The sequence below is a fragment of the Seriola aureovittata genome, chromosome 11 (genome assembly GCF_021018895.1).
Source record: "Seriola aureovittata isolate HTS-2021-v1 ecotype China chromosome 11, ASM2101889v1, whole genome shotgun sequence".
Classification (NCBI taxonomy): domain Eukaryota; kingdom Metazoa; phylum Chordata; class Actinopteri; order Carangiformes; family Carangidae; genus Seriola; species Seriola aureovittata.
In genome coordinates this window covers 5,622,630-5,642,049 of record NC_079374.1, presented here as the reverse complement: position 1 = coordinate 5,642,049, position 19,420 = coordinate 5,622,630, and the positions used below count along the sequence as shown (strand labels likewise).

General features: G+C 42.1%; 1 protein-coding gene across 1 annotated transcript in view; it reads right to left on the bottom strand.

Annotated features, from left to right (window-relative positions):
* The window catches only part of slc49a4 (solute carrier family 49 member 4), a 47,197-nt gene continuing 27,777 nt past the window's right edge, over positions 1-19,420 (bottom strand). The window contains exons 7-9 of the mRNA XM_056390264.1: positions 13,988-14,115; positions 10,331-10,513; positions 1-1,931 (exon numbers count right to left, since the gene is read on the bottom strand). Of these exons, the coding sequence (XP_056246239.1) occupies positions 1,816-1,931; positions 10,331-10,513; positions 13,988-14,115 (427 nt within the window). The 3' untranslated portion in view covers positions 1-1,815. The remainder of the gene's footprint in view (positions 1,932-10,330; positions 10,514-13,987; positions 14,116-19,420) is intronic.

Here is a 19,420-nt window from a genome sequence, read left to right as displayed (position 1 = left end):
TTATTCTTAAAATGTTCATTTTAATAAGGTGCTGAAAATATTCAACAGTCACATTTGCTCTTTTTCCTTTTCACAGAACAAGGACATTTATAACCCAAAGCCAAGAAAACCGCAGACTGTAAGCTGCAGAACAGAGGAACATGACCTTTAGGTATATGCACAGACAAAAAAAGTCACAGTGTGGAAGAGAGAGAGACAGAGAGAGACTGAACACACTGCACTGGGCAATTAAGGCAACACGTCAAAAGGTAATAGACAACCTTTTCTGTACAAGGAGAGTAAAAAAAAAACAAAAAAAATACAAGCACCAGGAAACACATTACAGAGCCTCCTCAAAACCCACAGGAAATGACATTAAAACACTCCTTATAGCTGCTGTGCAAGACAAAGACACAAAAAGAAGTCGAGGACAAGTTAGAGAAAAAGTTTGTCTATAAGTGACAGATGTTGCTTTTGCTTTGATGTGTTTCTTTGTGGTTATGTCCCTCTAGGTTTGGAGCTGTTTTTTTTTTGTCACAGCTCCAGTTTTATCAGTCAAGGAATCCGTGAAAATGACAACTTCCTTTTCTCTTTATCATTAAGGTTTTTTTGGTCAGTACACTCTCAGTTGGCGCAGAGACACCTGCTGGTGCTTTGGAGGAGGAGCAGCTTGGCAATTACGATGCAATGTAATCCTTGTGTCTGTGCAATAAAATAATCTCCCTCAGTGTGCCTCAGCTGTGGTCGAAATCATGACCAAACATCCTGTTTCTGTGAAACAGTGTGAGTGTTAACGGTGTTAGTGTTGAGACATTTCCAATAAATACTGGCAGGCTGCTGAGGACAACAAATGATTAAAAACTGTAAAAAACAAATGAACATTATTCAGTTAGATTAAAATGCAAATCTCCCAGAAATTGACACAATTAACCATAAATTGGCTGAACAACTTTTGAAACGTGATGGTAGTTCAGATGACTCAGCTTCCTCCACATGGACAGTTCATTGATGGGGAAAAAAGTGCAGGCTTATCCAATCCCAGACCACGTCTCTAGCCGACATCAAATCATCACTCTAGATCATTTTTGCATAATATTGGTCTTGAGAGGGTGATAAAACATAATCTAAGTACCTGCCTCTCAATGACAGGCAGTATCACAGGTCACTTAACAGTGTCGGGCCGGTCGCAGCCTGCAGTTTGGAGCAGCACTAAAACAACAGGAGGTCGCTCGTTCATCCCTGACTCAGCGCAGCCAGGCCTGCTGATTGGCTGATGAAGCTGTCCCTTTAACATCCTTAATTTTTTTCGTGACGCTGATCTGGAGTCTGCGACGTCCAGCTTGTGAGCTTAGAAACAGTGTCCAGTTCATTATAAAGACTATCTAGGGAGGTGAACAGAGCAGCCACAAGGGGGCGACACTGAGAACAACTTTAAATATACTTATTATCATCTGTAAACAACAATAACTAACAGTCTGTCATGCCGTGCCTGGTTAAAAAAAATGAAACCGTTCACAAACGTTTGTTTACATACAAACATAGACTGACATATAAAAACAGGTTATGATGTGTTAGTCATATGGCATCGAGTCAATCACGTATAAAGAGTAAACCGTTGATGTAGAACTGCTCTGTGGTTCTTCTCAGCAGCCATACAACTGTAATCCATCACCACCCTTACAAATTTATATACATTTACATCCTTAAAATCTTACATCTTGAAAGAATGTGGGCTTTCCACTTTCCCGTCATCTCCCTTTTCTCCTCTGCTTTGTGCAAGAATAATTATTTAGTCCCTTGTTGTGAAGTTGTCTTGTCTTTTTGTCCTCTGCAGTGTCACACGGAGACAAAGACGTCCAGGTAGAGGCGGTCGTAAGACTCCCTGAAGAAGAGGATGAGGACGAGGCTGAAGAGACAGGAGCCTGTTAGACACCAGTTGAGCCATGACAGCTCTGGATGAAGGAGAGAGAGAGAGAGTGGAAGAGAAAGAGGAAGAGACATGTTCGGGGTTAGATTTAAGCGCTCTGCATCAGCTCGTATCCAGAATGTGACACACTGGGTGGGCAGGCAGATGACTCAGTGCCCTGCTTAAAGTCACTGCCACCATCCAGCACTTTGTTGTTGTTTTTTTATGATTATTTATTGTACATTTGTTTCTTCTCTTTTCAGCCTTTTTTTTTCTTGTCCTTTCCTCTGCTTCCAAATAAAATGGTCTGGAGCTGTTTTCCCAACTTGGACTAAGACCCTTAGTTCCAATGAAGGAAAATCTGATCACAGAGAAAATAGTGTGCCTCCAATTTTGTGGCAACAGTTTGTGTTTGGCCCTTTCTTGTTTAGCATGACAGCACCCCTGTGTACAGACTCAGGTCCATAAAGTAATGGTTGCCTTAGTTTGGTACTTGACCAGTCTGCACAGTGCCCTGACTGCAACCACATTGCCCCACGCCTCCTTTGTGCAAGGAGGAAACTGTGCAGGTAGGTTCTAAAATCTGGTGCAAAGCCTGAAACCATGAGGGTTGAGGCTGTGATTAATGCCCATGTTATATGGAATGACATGTTCAACAATCACATGGGTGTTCAGGTGTGTCCACTTACTTATGGTCATTTGCTGCATATCTAATCATAGCAGTGCGGAGGTGAATATTAAGTAAAAACCAAAAAAATACACATAATAAAATAAAATAAATCATTCAGCAGGTGAAGTCATTGCGTATTCATGCACATATGAGCTGTTGCACATATTAGCTGTTGCGCACCATCACTTAGAACAATGACTGCTGACTTCAACCCTACCTCAGTGCCAAGCAACAGCATGTGACCATAATGAAATATGAGTCATCTTCATAACTCCAGAAACCTAATGAGTGTTGGTATGAAGTGACACTGAATAATTTATAATCATATAGGACTAATGGCTAATCGATAGAAATTCCAGACATACCGTATAGGAAATAAGAACAGCCTCCTGAGCTGTCTTTCATGATGATTTTGAATAATTCATTGACACTAGCAGTGTTCCCCATTATCATTGACCTACACTTGAACCCAAACATGGTGCAGAATGAGGTGTTCTATTTTCTCAGCTCGGTTCAAGCTCCATTAACCACAGGAGAGGTACTCTGGCTGTCTGCAATAATGCAGAATCTGGAGGGCAGACAGGAAGCTCACAACTGCACTGAGCCGTTGGCATCTTGACTCATTAGCACACAGACAACCTCTTCTTCTTTTCAGCCTCTGGGATGCACACACACTCAAGACTCTCTCCATGCAAGCCTGCACTAACACGCAATCACACCTGACTCAAGTCGATACCCCCCAAAAGTCAATAAATCTCAAGTCTTTCAAATGCATGAAGTCGTCCCCGTTGTGAAGCTGGCCGTCTCAACAGCACACAGGTGTTTGAGGTGTTTTGCCGTGACTGAGACATTAAGCAGAATCTATACTGCGTGGTGAGGGCCAACGTCTCAGTCAGGACCGACGACGCCGTGGCAGCAGGCAACTGCTCGGGTCCTGATAACAAGCCGGACTAAATATAGAGAAATCAGGTCGTATACACAGCAGAGCCCTGGGGGCCCTGCCAGCACAATGTGCTTCAACTCACGCCGGCTCCACTTCAACTCCAGTCAGCTGGCTTTTCATATCGCCAATCAGCCGTCCCGGCCTAAAGAGAGCACCAGATCAATGCATGATGCAGCCTCTTTGTGGTAAATTATGAGTTTTGGCTGTAAGGCTCAAAGCTTTGTGAGCTTGATGCTTCACCTCTTCCATGAGGAGAAAGAAGGTGGGGTAAGAAGATGAAAGCCAAGGATAAATTGAGGTAAGAGAGAGGTGGAGAAGGAGGGTGGAGAGAGTGGAGGGAGATGAGGGATTGGGTGAGGGTGCTTGCAGTGAGGTGTCAAGACTCCTGAAGCAGCCTCATTAATCAGGAGTGTGTGAGCCGGACAGGGGGAGACCTGGCGTGGAGACGGGTTAATGGAGTTGTGTTTATCTGACCTAAAGTCTTTTCAGTCAAACTCTCTCATTTTCTCACATGTACGCTCGGACAAAGAGTCGTCCATTTAAAGTTGGATACACACAGTGTGTTGGGGTGTGTGTGTGTGTGTGTGTGTGTGTGTGTGTGTGTGTGTGTGTGTGTGTGTGTGTGTGTGTGTGTGTGTGTGTGTGTGTGTGTGTTTGGTCCTGCAGTCTTAAAAGAATGCTAATGCAGTGCTGGGTAATTCAATCAGGTGATGTGGTAAAAATGGACAGGCCGCTCAATCGCTCCCCTCTGATCTCTGAGGACATGCAAAATAAAGTTTGGAGGAAATACAGTTAAAGTTTGGCTGAATGGTAAACAGACAGGAGGGGGACTGAGGAGGGGGACTGGGGGGGGGGGGGGGGGTGAAGGGAAAAGATTAGAGCAAATAAGATAAAAGGAAGAAGAGAGGAGTGAAGTCACTTTGTTCTGTTCCTAGAGGCTCCTCAGCTCACCGGCTTGCTTTAAAGTTGATTATTAGATTTTAATGATCACAGCTTAGAGGACAGATATATCTGACTCGAGCTGTGTTGCAGCCCTTTAAACTTTCCTATAATAAAGTGAGCAGCCACAGATTTTCTGGGCTGAGCACTGAAGGTGACTGCACTGGCTTTGAAACATTTGAGAAGCTTAGACTAATAAAAATCACAGTATCTTTTAAATCCCTCGTCATAATTGTCCCACACATTTTTTCTACTTTTGATAAATGGTTTTCATCTGTGGTGTCCTCTTGTTTTCACCTGTTTTAATCCATTTGAAGATTAGGCTTTCATAGTGATTGTTGAAGCAATTTATGGGGTTATTGAAATGGCTGATAATTACGTTCCTGAAAAGGAAGTGGGTGATGATGGCAAATTTTTTTAGGCAATATTGCCCAAAGAGCTGGTGGCCTATTATTTCTATTGAATTTTCAATCTCTTTTTTGTCATCCTTTAACCTTCATCTTAACTGACTTTTGCACAGGTGGTGCTACGGTGGTACTATGGCAACCAACTTAAGGTCTTTAGGAAGGAATTTATCATCAGCTTTGTCAGTTTCATGAGGAGAGACTCTTCATACAGTGAGAAGAGTGAAATTTATTACTTCAGCTATAAATCTGTAACTGCAACTTTCAAACTTGTATATCCTGTTCTATTTGACAGGATGGAGCATGTTGTCGTTCATCATCTTCACCATGACAACCCACCAGAAGACGACTGTGCAACCCCAGCCACCTCTCTGTCTCACTGTGGTTGCGTCAACACTCAAAACTTTAGCAAGTAGCTTCAATAATGAGTAACTTGCTCATTAGAAAACACTATGTAAATAAGCAACTTACAACACTCATACTTCATTTTTATATATAAATTGAAGGAATCAGAGAAATGCAATAACAATCTCCACAGATTTTCACCCGCAACAGGTGAAAACTAAACTTCCTGTCACACCACAGCATCACCTTTTCTCTCTTGGTCAGTTTTTTAAACCATCTTAACTTACTTCTGTCTAAATCTATTCAAAATTTTGAAACCATTTTCCTTATTCCAAAAAAATGTTTTCAAAAATAGTGGCAAAACAATTGTTACAAACATCACAGAGGGCAGATGTAGGTCAAGCGATACACCCTGCTGTGCTAGGTTTGAACAGAACCATGACAACAAGACATCAGCCGACTGCTCAACTACTGCCACAAACTACAGCGGGATCACTGTGACTGGATGATCATGTTCAGAGGACATCAGCGCGAGCATCGGACAGTTCATCATATTAACAGCTTATTACTGTATCAGTCAGCGTCAGCAGAGCGGTGCCACAGAGGAAGGCAGAGACGGGGGTCGACAGGCGTCTTACGGCCTTAATCAGTCTTAATTGAGGTCAATGCAGCGTTATAATTAATGCGGCTCAGTTTCTCCTTTACTACTGCGTCCTTTGTTTGAGAAGACGAGGGTCACACCTGAAGACACACTGACATCGTGTACAGAGCTGGATGATCCATCACAGAATGCCCACTTCCTCATTATGATCCATATGAAAATATTTACTGTTGACACACAAGTTGGTGAGCATGTCTTTAATAGCCAGAATATTGATAATGACTGCCATGTGTGTAATTAATGTGCCGCCCTTCATTTACTCTGTCAGTGTTGGGTCTCACTCTTGATTCAATACTGAAAAAGTATTTATTCTCTGAGGAGTAACAGAGCGAGACAAAGAAAAGATGTTTGTTTTGTTTTTAAACACCTCCACAGTTTTTATGTGGGGGGGGGGGGGGGTCGAAAAAGTTGGTCTGCAAAGGCATTTTCACTTCAGATGAGAATGCAAAGTTTAGCAGAAAAGGAAAAAAAGTTCTTGGGACTAAAAAACTGCAGCAATTATTTTTCTGTGCTGAATAATCTCTGCTTCCCCCAATGCATGAGAGACTAACAACTCACAGCTGAGCGGAAACTCAACGCCACCCCTCCCTCCTTCCCCTCCCTCCTCCTCCTCCTCCTCCTCCTCCTCCTCCTCATCCTCATCCTCCACCTCCTCCTCTTCTTCTTCCTCCACAAAACCTTTGAGGCTCTTTGGCTCCACAATACCTATCTGCTGCTTTGTATTGCACCCGATGCTCCACGCTAAATGACACAAACACACAGCAGGCGAAATTGAAAAAGAGCGACAAGCGTAGATATATGGCCTGGAGGCTCCATTCATGTTTCTGAGTCACATGGTTCAGAGACTGTGGAGATTTTTAAAACATGAAAACAGAGTCAAGAGGCCAGATAGGGCTCACTGAACCAAGACCGGGCTCTCATGGATATTAAAATGGACAAGGAGCTTAATTCATGAATGTCTCTCCGCTCACAGGGAAAAGGAGCCATAATTCAGAATGCATAACAAGGCAATGGGCAGCCAAAAGGAAAACTCTAAAATGAACTGGAAATAGATGGAAATCTTTAAAAAGGCCAGAGTCGCCAATTTTCAATATCAAGAGTTGAAAGGGTTTTGAAAAGAGGCTCATGCAGAATTTATCAGTTCTGAAGTCTGCATATTATTTGCCACATCCATTATGGGACAACAGAGAGGAAATTAGAGTAATGAAACAGCCCACTAGAATACCTCCAAGGGGAATTTACATAATAATCTAATTAATCTTTGCAGGAGTCATCTCTTCAGGAGAGCAATACAGCCGATTCCCAAACACGACAGGAAACATGCACTTCTTTAATTCCCTTGCTATAGTGACTGAACAACATCAGTGTTTTAACATGTACCTTTTGGCATTCCTGTGCTGTACTTTTAAAAATCAAGTGAGATATGCTCCAGTGATGATCACTACCGATACGTAAAGAAACACAGTGCAGTTATGGTTACAGAACTGGAGGCTACAGTGAGTCGCTATCGGAAAGTGACGAGATGGGCCGAGGCTGGGTTAGCATGCCGACTTCTGTAGAAGAAAAGACGTGATAGAAACTTTGGCTTTGCCGTCCACCGTTGTTCAAAATCTGTTAAAACACATCAGTGATCTGTTCCTTCATTACCATGAACACACACACTGCAGTTTATTGAGTCAATCCACAATACACCATCCTGGTGCAATAGATATTCAAATGTGTATTACTCCTCATCTGAAAATAGTTCCCAACAAATGCGCTGTTTCCTCCTCATTGAGTAACATTTGTTAAAAACTGGACGGGTTGTACGAATTGTTGGTTTTGGGCTTTTCACAGTATTTTCTCACTATTAAATAAAAAAAGAATAATGCCAGCCTCATCCTTGAATATATCCCACTGTTACAGTAACCGAATCCCACAGGATACTGAACCTTACATAATGGTTGATCACCTGCTCTGACCTGCAAACAGCGATGGGATTACAGTAGAACAGTAGAGTTCAACAACTTGGTACCTACAGAAACTTTTGTATACGTTTGTATATTGTTGGAAAAGTATGTGGGCAATCTACCACTTAGGTAGTGATCTGCAAGCTGCCTGCCTGCCTGCCTGCCTGCAGCAGTGTGAACTTTCTGAAGAGAGAGCTTCGATCCATCATCGCCTATTATACGACTTCAGGGTGGGAAGTGAAGAAAGGAGCAGAAAAAGCTTCCATCATCTCGGCTTGATCTTCTCTCCAGCTGTCACAAGGAAGTTGTCAGGATCCATCTCAGCACATCAGACGCCCGCGGCTTACCCAAACACACACACACACACACACACACACACACACACACACACACACACACACACACACATATACATACATACACGTGCTGGCATCTCAAAAACAAGGACATACTTGTGCGCTCACAGAGGAGCAGTACATTATGTGCACGGCTACACACAAAACATGCAACACACTGAGATACATGCAGACACACGTTCAACCCCACCAAGTAGGATATCATTCAGCATCGCAGAGAGAAGCGTCGAACAGAGGATGCAACATGTATTTTTTATGAGTTCTACTCTTGTGATCGAGAATGTGTTAGTGTGTGTGTGTGTGTGTGTGTGTGTAATTGTGTGTGTGTATGACTGTGTGTGTGTGTTGGCCTGCAGCTGCTCTATCTACCCAAAGCTCCGTCTATCCACAACTGGTACACTGCTGTCTAATCTATGATTTATCACCATGCTGACACACTACTGGTTCTGATGAATCAAAAAACATCACCTGTCATCTGAATCCCACAGTTTCACTTCTGTTGTATGTTATACGTCAACTGCTGTTGTTTTCACTTTGAATATAACTAAACCGAATTTAAACTAAACCACTGAGCATCACTCCAGCTTCATTCTCAACCCTTCAGACTCCACCTGTGAAATTTACTGAGTCCAACCTGCATCTGCATTGTATTTCAATCCTGTTGCCATCCTGCAATTCTTCAATAAAAGCTTTTAAATTACTAGGAGAAACCTCAACTCCTGAAATAACGGATCCCAATAGTATTCTGAAATAAGTTTTATTCTCACAACATGTTAGGTTGTAGATGTATAAACAATGAAATGAACTACAATTAGTTGACTAATCAATTTGTTAATCAGCAAATCCACAACACTTTGGTGTTGGTCCAGCACAGAAAGCAATTTGTAGCCTGGGCTCTGGGAACTCTAGATGGGCCTTTTTCATTATTTTCTGACATTTCACAGGTCAAACTATTAATCATTTAAATCAGAAATGTGATCAACAGATTAGTCCGCCATGAAAATAATCATTAGTTGTAGCCTTGATATCTTCCCATGCTGGGCTATGTGCAGTGAATATTAGAGACCTGCTGTTCCTGACAAGGCAAGCTGCTTTCGAGCCCTGGCTGTCATACTTGTTAGCGGCCCCCGAGGGCCGCTGGGCCCCACGGCTGTTCAGGTCAAACAAGAATCATATTTACCTGCACTGGCAAGACAACCTAGAAGGCAGGATCAAGATACAGTTGTCAGCCAGCAGCTGTCAGTAGCCTTGTAGCAATCGGACGGATTTGGCAGAGGAGGATGGAGCTCATGAATATTTATGAGGGTCTGAAAATATATTTCTTATTTACTCAAACAAACGGTAAAAGGAGTGTGTGTGTGTGTGTGTGTGTGTGTGTGTGTGTGTGTGTGTGTGTGTGTGTGTGTGTGTGTGTGTCAGAGATGGATCTGTCTTTTCCAGCTGATTGCTGCTGTGATGTAGCCAAACTTACAGGGAAGGATAATGAATCTGAAGACAGGTGAACAAAGATCAGAAGAAGAAGCCGCACTCATGAAACATGGTCCCGAGTACATACTAACATACACACATACATACAAAAATGCACTCTCTCACACACATTCACACACACACACACACACACAAACACACAGTTGCTTAGATGGATGACTGAGCTCAGTTTACTTATGAATTCACTTTTTCATGAGAAAGCCACAGAGGCAGAAGAGAAGCAGATGACATGCTGTCCTCTCTGCTGCAGCCGTAAATTATTATATCAAAGTCTGTCAGGCAGCCAACTCAAAAGATAAATCTGAGTCTAAATTACAATAGGAAGTTTTCTTTCTTTGTGCTGAATGTGTCAATTGCATTGAAACCTAATTTTCCCACTGTCCGCCTTTTATCGGCAGCATCTGCAGGGCTTCAAATGGATTTTTGGAAACAATTGAGCCTGTGGCTTTTGGGAGATGAGAGAAACCTGCAAGGGACAGAAAGCCTCTGGATGGCGCACATTCAGACATTTTCCATTGACAAAAATAAGAAATACAAGAAGTATTTAGGTGGTGTTATCCTAATCCCACAAGACTAATAGATGCAGAAGATGAATGAAAAAATGAATGCATTTGAAAATATTAACAAACCAATGGGAATTTCATCACATATTGTTTCCTCATTCGCACACATGCAGTACTCCTGTCTTACCTGTAGAGTAAAAAGTAAGAAAGAAGAGGAGCAGGCCGGTGACCAGGTTCCCCAGGAAAGTGACCACTCCACAGGTGATGCCTTCAGGGACCGGGTACACCGTCTCGATGAAGAGCTCGAAGAATATTGGCACGCTGCTGTTGATAAAAATGCCCACCAGGATGCAGGAAGTGTACAGGATGGCTGTGAGAGGGCAAAAGAAACAGCAGAAAAACAAAAAGTTACAGTTTAAACTGGTAACTTTGATGTAATTGGGCATCAAATCCCATCTGAGCGACTGTTTAAAAACGATGGCATGCTAGTCAAGTTTATGGAACCGCGGTGGTGATTTATGCCGTGTTCTAAAGCTTCCTACTGTGCCATTTGTTCTCAACAGCAATGAGATTGATGACGAAAGCCTCATCCTGAAGCATTTAATTTAGAACGCCTCCCCTTAAGGTGGCAATTTACTGGAAACAAACCCAAACCACTGTGGGCGTTTTGATGGAAAATGGCCAGTTTGCAACCCAAACAATATAACACATCTCCCCCAAGTCTGCTCACCTGGTCTGCAGTGTCACATAATGAATCAAATTTGTCAGGTTTGTGCGTTTCTGGCTTACTCCCTTTGTTTATATCACATTCCTATTTCAAGTGCTCAATTTTAGGAAGAATCGGTTTAAGGCTGCAGGGGATCCAATTGTGTGTTTTTCTATACTTGTGTAAATGTCATACCTGACTTAACTAAATCTAACAAAACAGACCTTTTTTGAAACCTTACTCTGACAGATTGAAAAATGTGTTTCATAAAGGCCTTTTTTAATGTATCAAAAGAGGCCAAACTTCCTAAATGTTAAATGCCGTCAAAAAAACAAGCAGCCAATTAAGTTAACTGAATAAAATACCGTCTAAAATTCACAAAAGTTTAAGTCTGTAATAAGTAAATCAAAGAATGTATAAACAAAGTTACAAGTCTCACCAGGCAAGTGGCTCTTGGCACTTTTTGATACTATGAGCTATGAACACATTTTTGTTATCACGAGGAAAGTATTGATGTTTGACACCCAGTCTGGCATGAGAGTGTCATGACAATGTTTTGCTGGCTCTGTGACACCAATTCAATTTGAATTTCAGTTTCTTTTGTAATATATTGCCGTTATTAGTTTTTTCACACACTTAGCATTAAGCTGTAATTCATTTCATGGATTCTACAATATATTAAAATCAAATTTCTAATTCTTTTGCCAAAATATGCAGCGGTCCACATAGGAAACAGCTTGTCTCATTTGCTCCTGAGGCATGACGAGAATGCTGCTGCTTTAATTTGTGTAATATAGGCTTATTGCTACAAACAGCAGTTTATTGTCAGCTACGTGTGTGTGTGTGTGTGTGTGTGTGTGTGTGTGTGTGTGTGTGTGTGTGTGTGTGTGTGTGTGTGTGTGTGTATGTGTGTGTTTGCAGAGCAATCAGAGAGCGCTCATTATGTTTGGCGATCTCAGGGTCTAGTCTCAGTCCTCTGGCTGCGACTGAAAGTAAAATGTGTGAACGTGTATTAGAGTAGATGTGCGGAGAGATTAAGCCATCACCTCTTGAGCATCACGGCACCCTCCATCTCCCTTATCACGGCAGATTGGTCCAAATGAGCTCCCCATTAGCCTGCACGTCCCTTTAATCACAGTGCCTCTGAGGGCCCCCGCGTGCCCGACTGCCTGTGACAAGGAATCCAGGCGGCACTCATGCAGCCATCAAACAGAGCCTTCTCCCCTGCTTGTCTTTATTCAACCCTTAATGAAGCACTGATATCAAACCCTTCAACCACTGCACTTTTCCCCTCACGTTATTGAATTAGCCTATCTGCGGCCAGCTCCCACAAGGTAGCAGGAAATCCCTTGAAGGAGGGAGACATGAGATGAGCAGAGGAACATGGGACGTACCTCACTGCCCTGAAGAGAAGACAATGTTTTTTCTAGAAGTTATGTTGGGGGTCGTATTACAATTAGACATTTATGCATTTAGGGCTACAACTAACAATAATAATAACAATAATAATCAGCATAATTTTTAAGTAATCTGCTGATTATTTTCTTGATTAATCATGGAAAGGTACTAGACCTCTGTTATTTGTCATTTCCCATCACTCCCCATTGCCCACATTTTATATTATCTCTCTACTGTCAGCTTTGTAACAAAGGCAAGAATAATTTGTCTTAACGTTATTAGTAGCCACAGTCAAAAAACATACTTGGACAAGCTACATAAAGGTGATTATGGTTTATGGGAAGCAGCAGCAGAATCCATGATATTGATTTATATGACAAATACAACCATGGGAAAGTCTAGTTTATCTGTGTACCTTCTTATATTTGGCATTAACACGTGTCCATCATTCTGTGCTGCTTTGAATAATAGGGAGTTCATTTTAGGAAATCAAGGAATTTAGACAAGACAAGACCAGAACAGAAAAACACACAACGAAATCTAATACACCACAATGACAACTTCTATGCACATGATTGATTTTTTTTTTTCTTCCCAAAAGACTGGTCGGTTGGTCACAAAAACTGCAGATTACACTGATCTGTGTATGTGCCACTGACCATCCCACACTGGGATAATGAGGGGTTCTGGCGGATTTTGTTGCAGTATCACGACACCCCCCGTGTATGCTGTGCCAGGTGGATGAACAAGGTTGGAGTCTGGCTGCTGCAGATTGCCAGAGTCTCAGATAAGAGGACATGAGATAGAAAGAGAGCAATGCCAGAGCCTGGAGAATGATGATGGATGATGATGCCTAGAATCAGTGGCTTTGAACGACATGCTGGTATGCTTATTGGTTTGGCTTAGTGAAAGGCAGCTAAGTCCACTAATGTCCCTAATGGGTTTATCACTGACATCTACTCATGGACTGGTTCTGCTGAATATGTACCAGATGTACAGTGCTCTGTGCAGTACCTGTGCCGTACCTACATGGTGCTGACTTTAAGCTTCCGGGGTGTTTGAGGGTGTTTACGTCCATATTGGTGGAGAGTATATGAATCATTTTACATGTGGTTGCTCAGTTTTAAGACAATACAGCAGGACAAAGCCAATGGGTTTTTAGGGCCAAACACTCAAGTGTCATCCATGTGTTTTGTTCGCTGAGGACCACACTGAGGGGAAAAAGGCTCCAAAACAAGCAAGAAGTGAAGCTGGCTGCACTAGAGCCAGTAAGATATTGCCCTAGAAACACATTGACCCCGTACATGCAATATGATGACTGACTTTCTAGGGCAATCTCTACTGGATCTAGTGCAATAATTACATTTATTTATTTATTTATTTACCTGTGTTATTTGCTGTGGTTGTTCTATTTCCCTGTGTCTTTAAATGCACTAATCAAGAGAAGTCCTAATTGCTTTGCATTCTGGACAATGACAATAAAGGCTTTCTATTGTATCCTATTCTACGAGTTGGAGTCCAGAGCCAACACAAACACTTACATGCTGGTCTATATGTACTAAGACGGGATGCAGACGAAGCACACCTGAATCAACATAATAATTCAGTGTGGATTGTCCTGCCTTTGGCAAATTTATCTGAGCCAGAGCACTGAACCGCTCACTGAATTCATTTTGGCTCTGGGTTGCATCAGAGCCTCCCCAGTTGCATCGGCTGTGTGCAGTGTCACCTTGGACCAACCTGCAGTGGAGGGAAGGTGAGTGACTCTGCTCAGACAGGTGAGCGTGAACCATGTGGAGGACAACGAGGCTCCTGCTAGCATCAGCACCAGGATCAGCTTCAGCATCCCCCGAATAGAGTCAGCAAACCTGGGGGTGGGTGAGACGAAGGGGTGGGGGAGAAAAGAGGAACATCAATATATATATAAAAAAACAAAACAAGAAAAAACACTGAGACAAAGTATTACACATTCAAGATGCTGATCTGAAAAAAAAAAAAAGAAAAACACCAGAACAAAAAGGCTGACATGATTACTGAAGTGAGTAAAGGCAGCTGCTTCAGAAACAAGAGGCATCCTTCATAAACACAATGAGCAGCTATGCAATTTCTCAATGTCTGCTTCTTCTGTGACTTGTGTCATAATCTATTACTGGAGACAAGCATTGTTGCAGAGAGAGGCTAGATCATTTCCTTCTCCCACTTATTTCTGAGTACGTCAGTTGCACTTGTCATTACACAAGCAGACACTATTCCAAGGGTTGATTCAATTTGTCTCACCAGCTAAACAGACAGACTTGAGATGTGCATTTTATTATATTGTGGAAGACAAGCCATTCGGCCATTCTCAAACTCTCTTGAGCATTGTGGTTTCTCTTTGTAGCCCTTTCTAAACCCTCATAGTTCATTAACTCCTCTCCGCTCCTCTGGGTATGCATATGTATGCTTGTGAAAAGCTACACAAGCCTGTAGCAAAGAAAGACACTAATTACTTTTGTTTTGTTGTGCGCAGACGAGATGCTTTGGAAAAGAGGTCTGAGCCTGACAATGAACTTAATGCAAGAATAAAAAGAAGTGTTGGAAATGGCTGATTAGTTCAGCTAGGTTGTGAAGTTCTGTCAGCGTGCTGAGGGCCAGGGGATAAGGGAAACCACCCTTTGGGCAGATAATGAGAACATCTCCACTCAGAATGTTCCAGGATGGCATTTTTAGATGACATTAATATCTCCTGGGATTTCGTGAGCTGTCATTCACAGCTTCGACATATTACCTCTGTGTTCACAGGACATCTACTACATTCTGTATTCCTAACTCCGGACTTGGAATCACTGGGAGAGAATTTAGAGCAGGCTAAGGGGCATAACATGATTAATTCTGCCTTCTCTGATAAACAGATCTAAAGCCGTCATATTTCTGTTTTCAAGAAAGAGCCGGTTGCACTGGAAGAGGCAGTCTAGTTAGAGTGCCAAGCGCTTGCTACTACACAGAGATGTCTAGTTCCTCTGCCCACAGCTACACCCCTCAAATCTGCATCACCCATCTGCCACTGACTGGCTCACATCCACAACCCTTCAACCTCCCCCGGTGCCAGAGAGGGACGAAATCCTTAGCCTGCATCCAGTCAAACCCTCATCTCTTTGCATAGAGGATCACAGGCTACTCCCCTGTATCAATTCCAATCGATCCTCGAGGCACAAAAACCATAAGTAGCTTATTTTGCGTACTCAACCTCCAATGGTCTCTGAGTCCAGTTGATAAAGAGCTTGGTCACTGATTGCCAAGATAAGTCAGGTGCAAGACAGTTTGAATGAAACTAATACAACTGAGCAGAGTTTGGGTTTTGAAAACTACTGGCTTACACTTGACCAATAGCAAAGCTAAATATCCTATCATCAGAAGTATTGTGTTTTTAAAGGGAGAGGCCACCAATGACATGAAATGTTCCTTGTTTTAAGTCAACTGGACATACGCTTAAACACACAGTATGTAACTTCTGCCGCTAGGGCTCTTTCAATCAAAATGCCACGTGGTGGAATTGCTTGGGATTGTGGGAGTTTTATTCTTACCTTCAGTTTCTCCCAGTTTGGTTTCCTTAAGTGTCAGTCGTTTAGGATTTTTTTTTTACTGGGAGCGGAATTATTCACAGAAGTGTCCTCCTCTCCAAATCAAACAGACCAGGGGATTAAAATCGTTAAAAGCACTGAATAAAGCAGTTTCACATCTGAAGACAGTGTTTCGCTGATGCTATACAGCGGACATGAGACATCAGGGAAGGGTTGGGAGGTGAGATTGCTGCTAACCTTTGTTTTCGATTGTTTCTCTGATAACGTATGATCCAGATGTTCAGGAGGTTTTTACCGGTGGGTGTCCTCCTTCCCATAACAAATGGACCAGGGGATTAGAACCAGTAAAAACACAGAATAAAGCAGTTTCACTTTAAAAATCTGTGATTCGCTGATGCTCTTCAGCAGACAGGGCGTGTCAGGGAGCGACTGGGAGCTGAGCTGCCAAACATTTGCTTGGCTTTTTTCTCTGATAACTTAAAATCCAGACGTCCGATGATTAAAATACTTCATCTGGTTAGAATATATAATTTAAAACAACCAAGGTGTAAAAAATGTATCTTAAAACTGCGGCTTAAAACTGGATAAAAGTGAATTTTGAGCTTCTAGCAGACAGCCACAACGCCAACACATAGGGGATATGATGCCATCGAAAGGCGACCAAGTGAAACGCACCGTTACCATGACACCTGTTACATTTTGGCATAATGTAAAGTACGGAAACTCAAAAAAATATATAACACAGGTCTGGTCATTTTTAGACATTTTAATGTGAAAAAGTCACATATAATAACATATTGTAGCTACATGTCAGTGGTTTTCTAAGACTGATATACTAGAAGCAGAGGGCCTTGCCACAGACATGATGTGGAAGTTGGAAAGTAATACAATACTTTGTTGGTTTTGGTGTTTTCCTAGAAATTGTTGACAACAAGACTCACACAAAATAATATTGAACAAGAGAACACTTCTCTCCTGTAATGTAATTCAGACCTCTGTCACACTACTCAGTGAGTAAAGAGGGTCATGTCATCTCATGAGGCAATGTTGGAATTAAAAGCCTATCTTTAACACTCCTCTAACAGGATTTATTGGCCATAAAGATAGCATCGTTTAAGTCATGTAGAATCAGATTCCATTTTCTGCTCTCCTCGTGCCTGCGGGGTTTGATGAATATCATTAGTATGGTATTATCATTTGGGCCTGTCTATGTTTTTAGTGAGGGACATGCAGTAAATAACCAAATAGATGGAGAAGGTATAAGATGACCAGCATGCAATTACGGATTTGCAGGTAAAACAAATGAGGCAGTAGTTGATGCTCCTTTGTGTTTGCTCTATCTCAGCTCATTAACCTGAGAGTATTGCGTAGCTTAGACCTTTGTGATGTGAACGAGAATAACCCAGTTCTGTTTTCTATCATCTCCTCTTCCCTCACCCGCTCTCTCCAATCTTTTTAACTGGAGCTAGTAATGGGAAGATAATGAGGGACCCTTGTTAGTTATTCTTTCCCTCCTCAATCTGTGATGGAAAAAAAAGTATGCAGCGACCGTTATCCAATCAGCTTCTGTCTGGGCCACGCAATTAAACAGTCGCCAGATTGTTTGTCAAATGTTTCCATGATGGGTGCCACACCTTGCAGCATCCACCACCATTAATTGAACCTGCTGTATTAAGCTCCCTGCCATTCAACTATCCACTAGCAAGTCACAGGGAGGGAAATGCTTTCAAGCAGCCAGTGATTTTTGGCAAAGGCAGACCACTGATCCCCTAAGAAATTTAGCTTTGGAGGAATACAAGCCACTTAAAATGTGAAATTGCAACAGAAAAAGCATTTAAAAGGGGGTAATTTTCTGCCCCCTGTGGCAAATTGTGCTCAGCATTGGCTTGGTACTGTGGTAGCTGGGGGGACAGGGACCGCTAGTGGCATATAATAACTCGCATTCTGACATTAACATCTTAAGGGCTGCTAGTGGGTGAGACAAGGGACAAAGATTGCTCTCTGCTCAGTTCATTACCACAGGCTTTCCTGGGAATGTATCTAATGATGCCATGTTCCAGCAGGATGAAGAAGAGGAAGAAGGAAAGAGCAGAGAGAGGCAGGATTTAGTTTTATGGGAGTAGAGAGAGAATGAATAAAGTAAAGATACTGGTTAGTTCCTTCTAGTTCTGCTCTTTTAAAACATTGCCCTAATCAAAGGAGCCCAGTAAGATTGCACCTAGGGGCTCATTTCCCAACGGACATCACAATCAAAGAGGGGATGTGAGGGGAAAAAAAAAAAAAAAAAACAGCTTGGTGACTGATGATTGTAAATGAGAATGTCTGCTTCCTGTTTTCCATTACCCAGGCGCAGCAGCCACAAATTACAAGTCAACGTCTCAATTATGCTCCAGCTTAGCATAGCATTATTACCCAGATACAGGTGTGAAATATATACAGTAGATGTATGCTTAAATGGTAAGAAAATGTCTAACTTTCAATTTTTTTAATTTATTTTTTCTTTAAAAAATTCTGGACAGTAATGATGAAATAATGATGTACGTAAAGTTTTAAAACAACTAAAACAAAAAGTGCATTAACTTCGCTTATAACACGTCCAAATTAATTTCCAACCCAATTAATAAATCAGCAAAGCTGGCCTCACATTTTTAAAGTAAAGTAAAGGTGCTGTCATAAACTTTACTTTGTCAGATGACTTTGTATCATTACATAGTGATAGAATCAATATCTCGGTGCAAAAGTGCAGGAACTACGGTTTGCCTAATGCACAGGTAGCATTTAAGAGCTGCAATCAAATCACTACACTGATACTTGATACGTGGTTTAGACAAGTTCACACCTGACCCCTACCAACCGCGTTTATCACATTTCCACATCTGCACATAGAGCAAATGATGTGCGGCCAATTGTTAAAACTGAATTTCATTTAACTATCAACTGTAGCAGCAAAGAGTCTAATCAATCCGTCCATGGCCTCAGAGTCTATGTAATCAACACCAATAACTCAACAGCTCTGTTTACATACACTCATCTCATGCTGCAAATAGCTTCATTGATTAACGGTGGGAGTTATGGGCTCATTTACGTGATTACAACTTAAAGAAAACAGTGGGCCTGCCTGGAAGTGCTGATTGGGCCTCGGCCTACGATAAACATATATCCGTCAGAGCAGGAATGAATCCCTTGCTTTTGCAGACTCCACACTTTGTCTTTGCGGTGTGGCTCCCTATTCATCAGGGGAGGTGAAGTGGCAAATGCAATAGCATCTACTCCCCTCGCTCTATCACAGCGTCGCTGGATACAGATCATATATTAAAAGAGAGTAGATTAGGTGAAGGGAGCGAGCGAGAAACCCCCATCCTTTAACTCAAGTCAACCCTCCACTGTTCGTTACAAGAGAATAAGTTATTAATAAGGTTATGAACGGGAGCTAGACTAAATTACAATATATATGTATTACACCAAGTCACCCGAGCCATTGCACTGTGAGGAAGATTCAAAAGGTACTAGCTCCTAATCTACTTCTTCAGGTATCAGGGGCACAGGGGAGGCTATCGCACAGAACTTGAAGTTAATACTTGCAAGATTTCAAGGACAGTTCCATCTTTTGTGT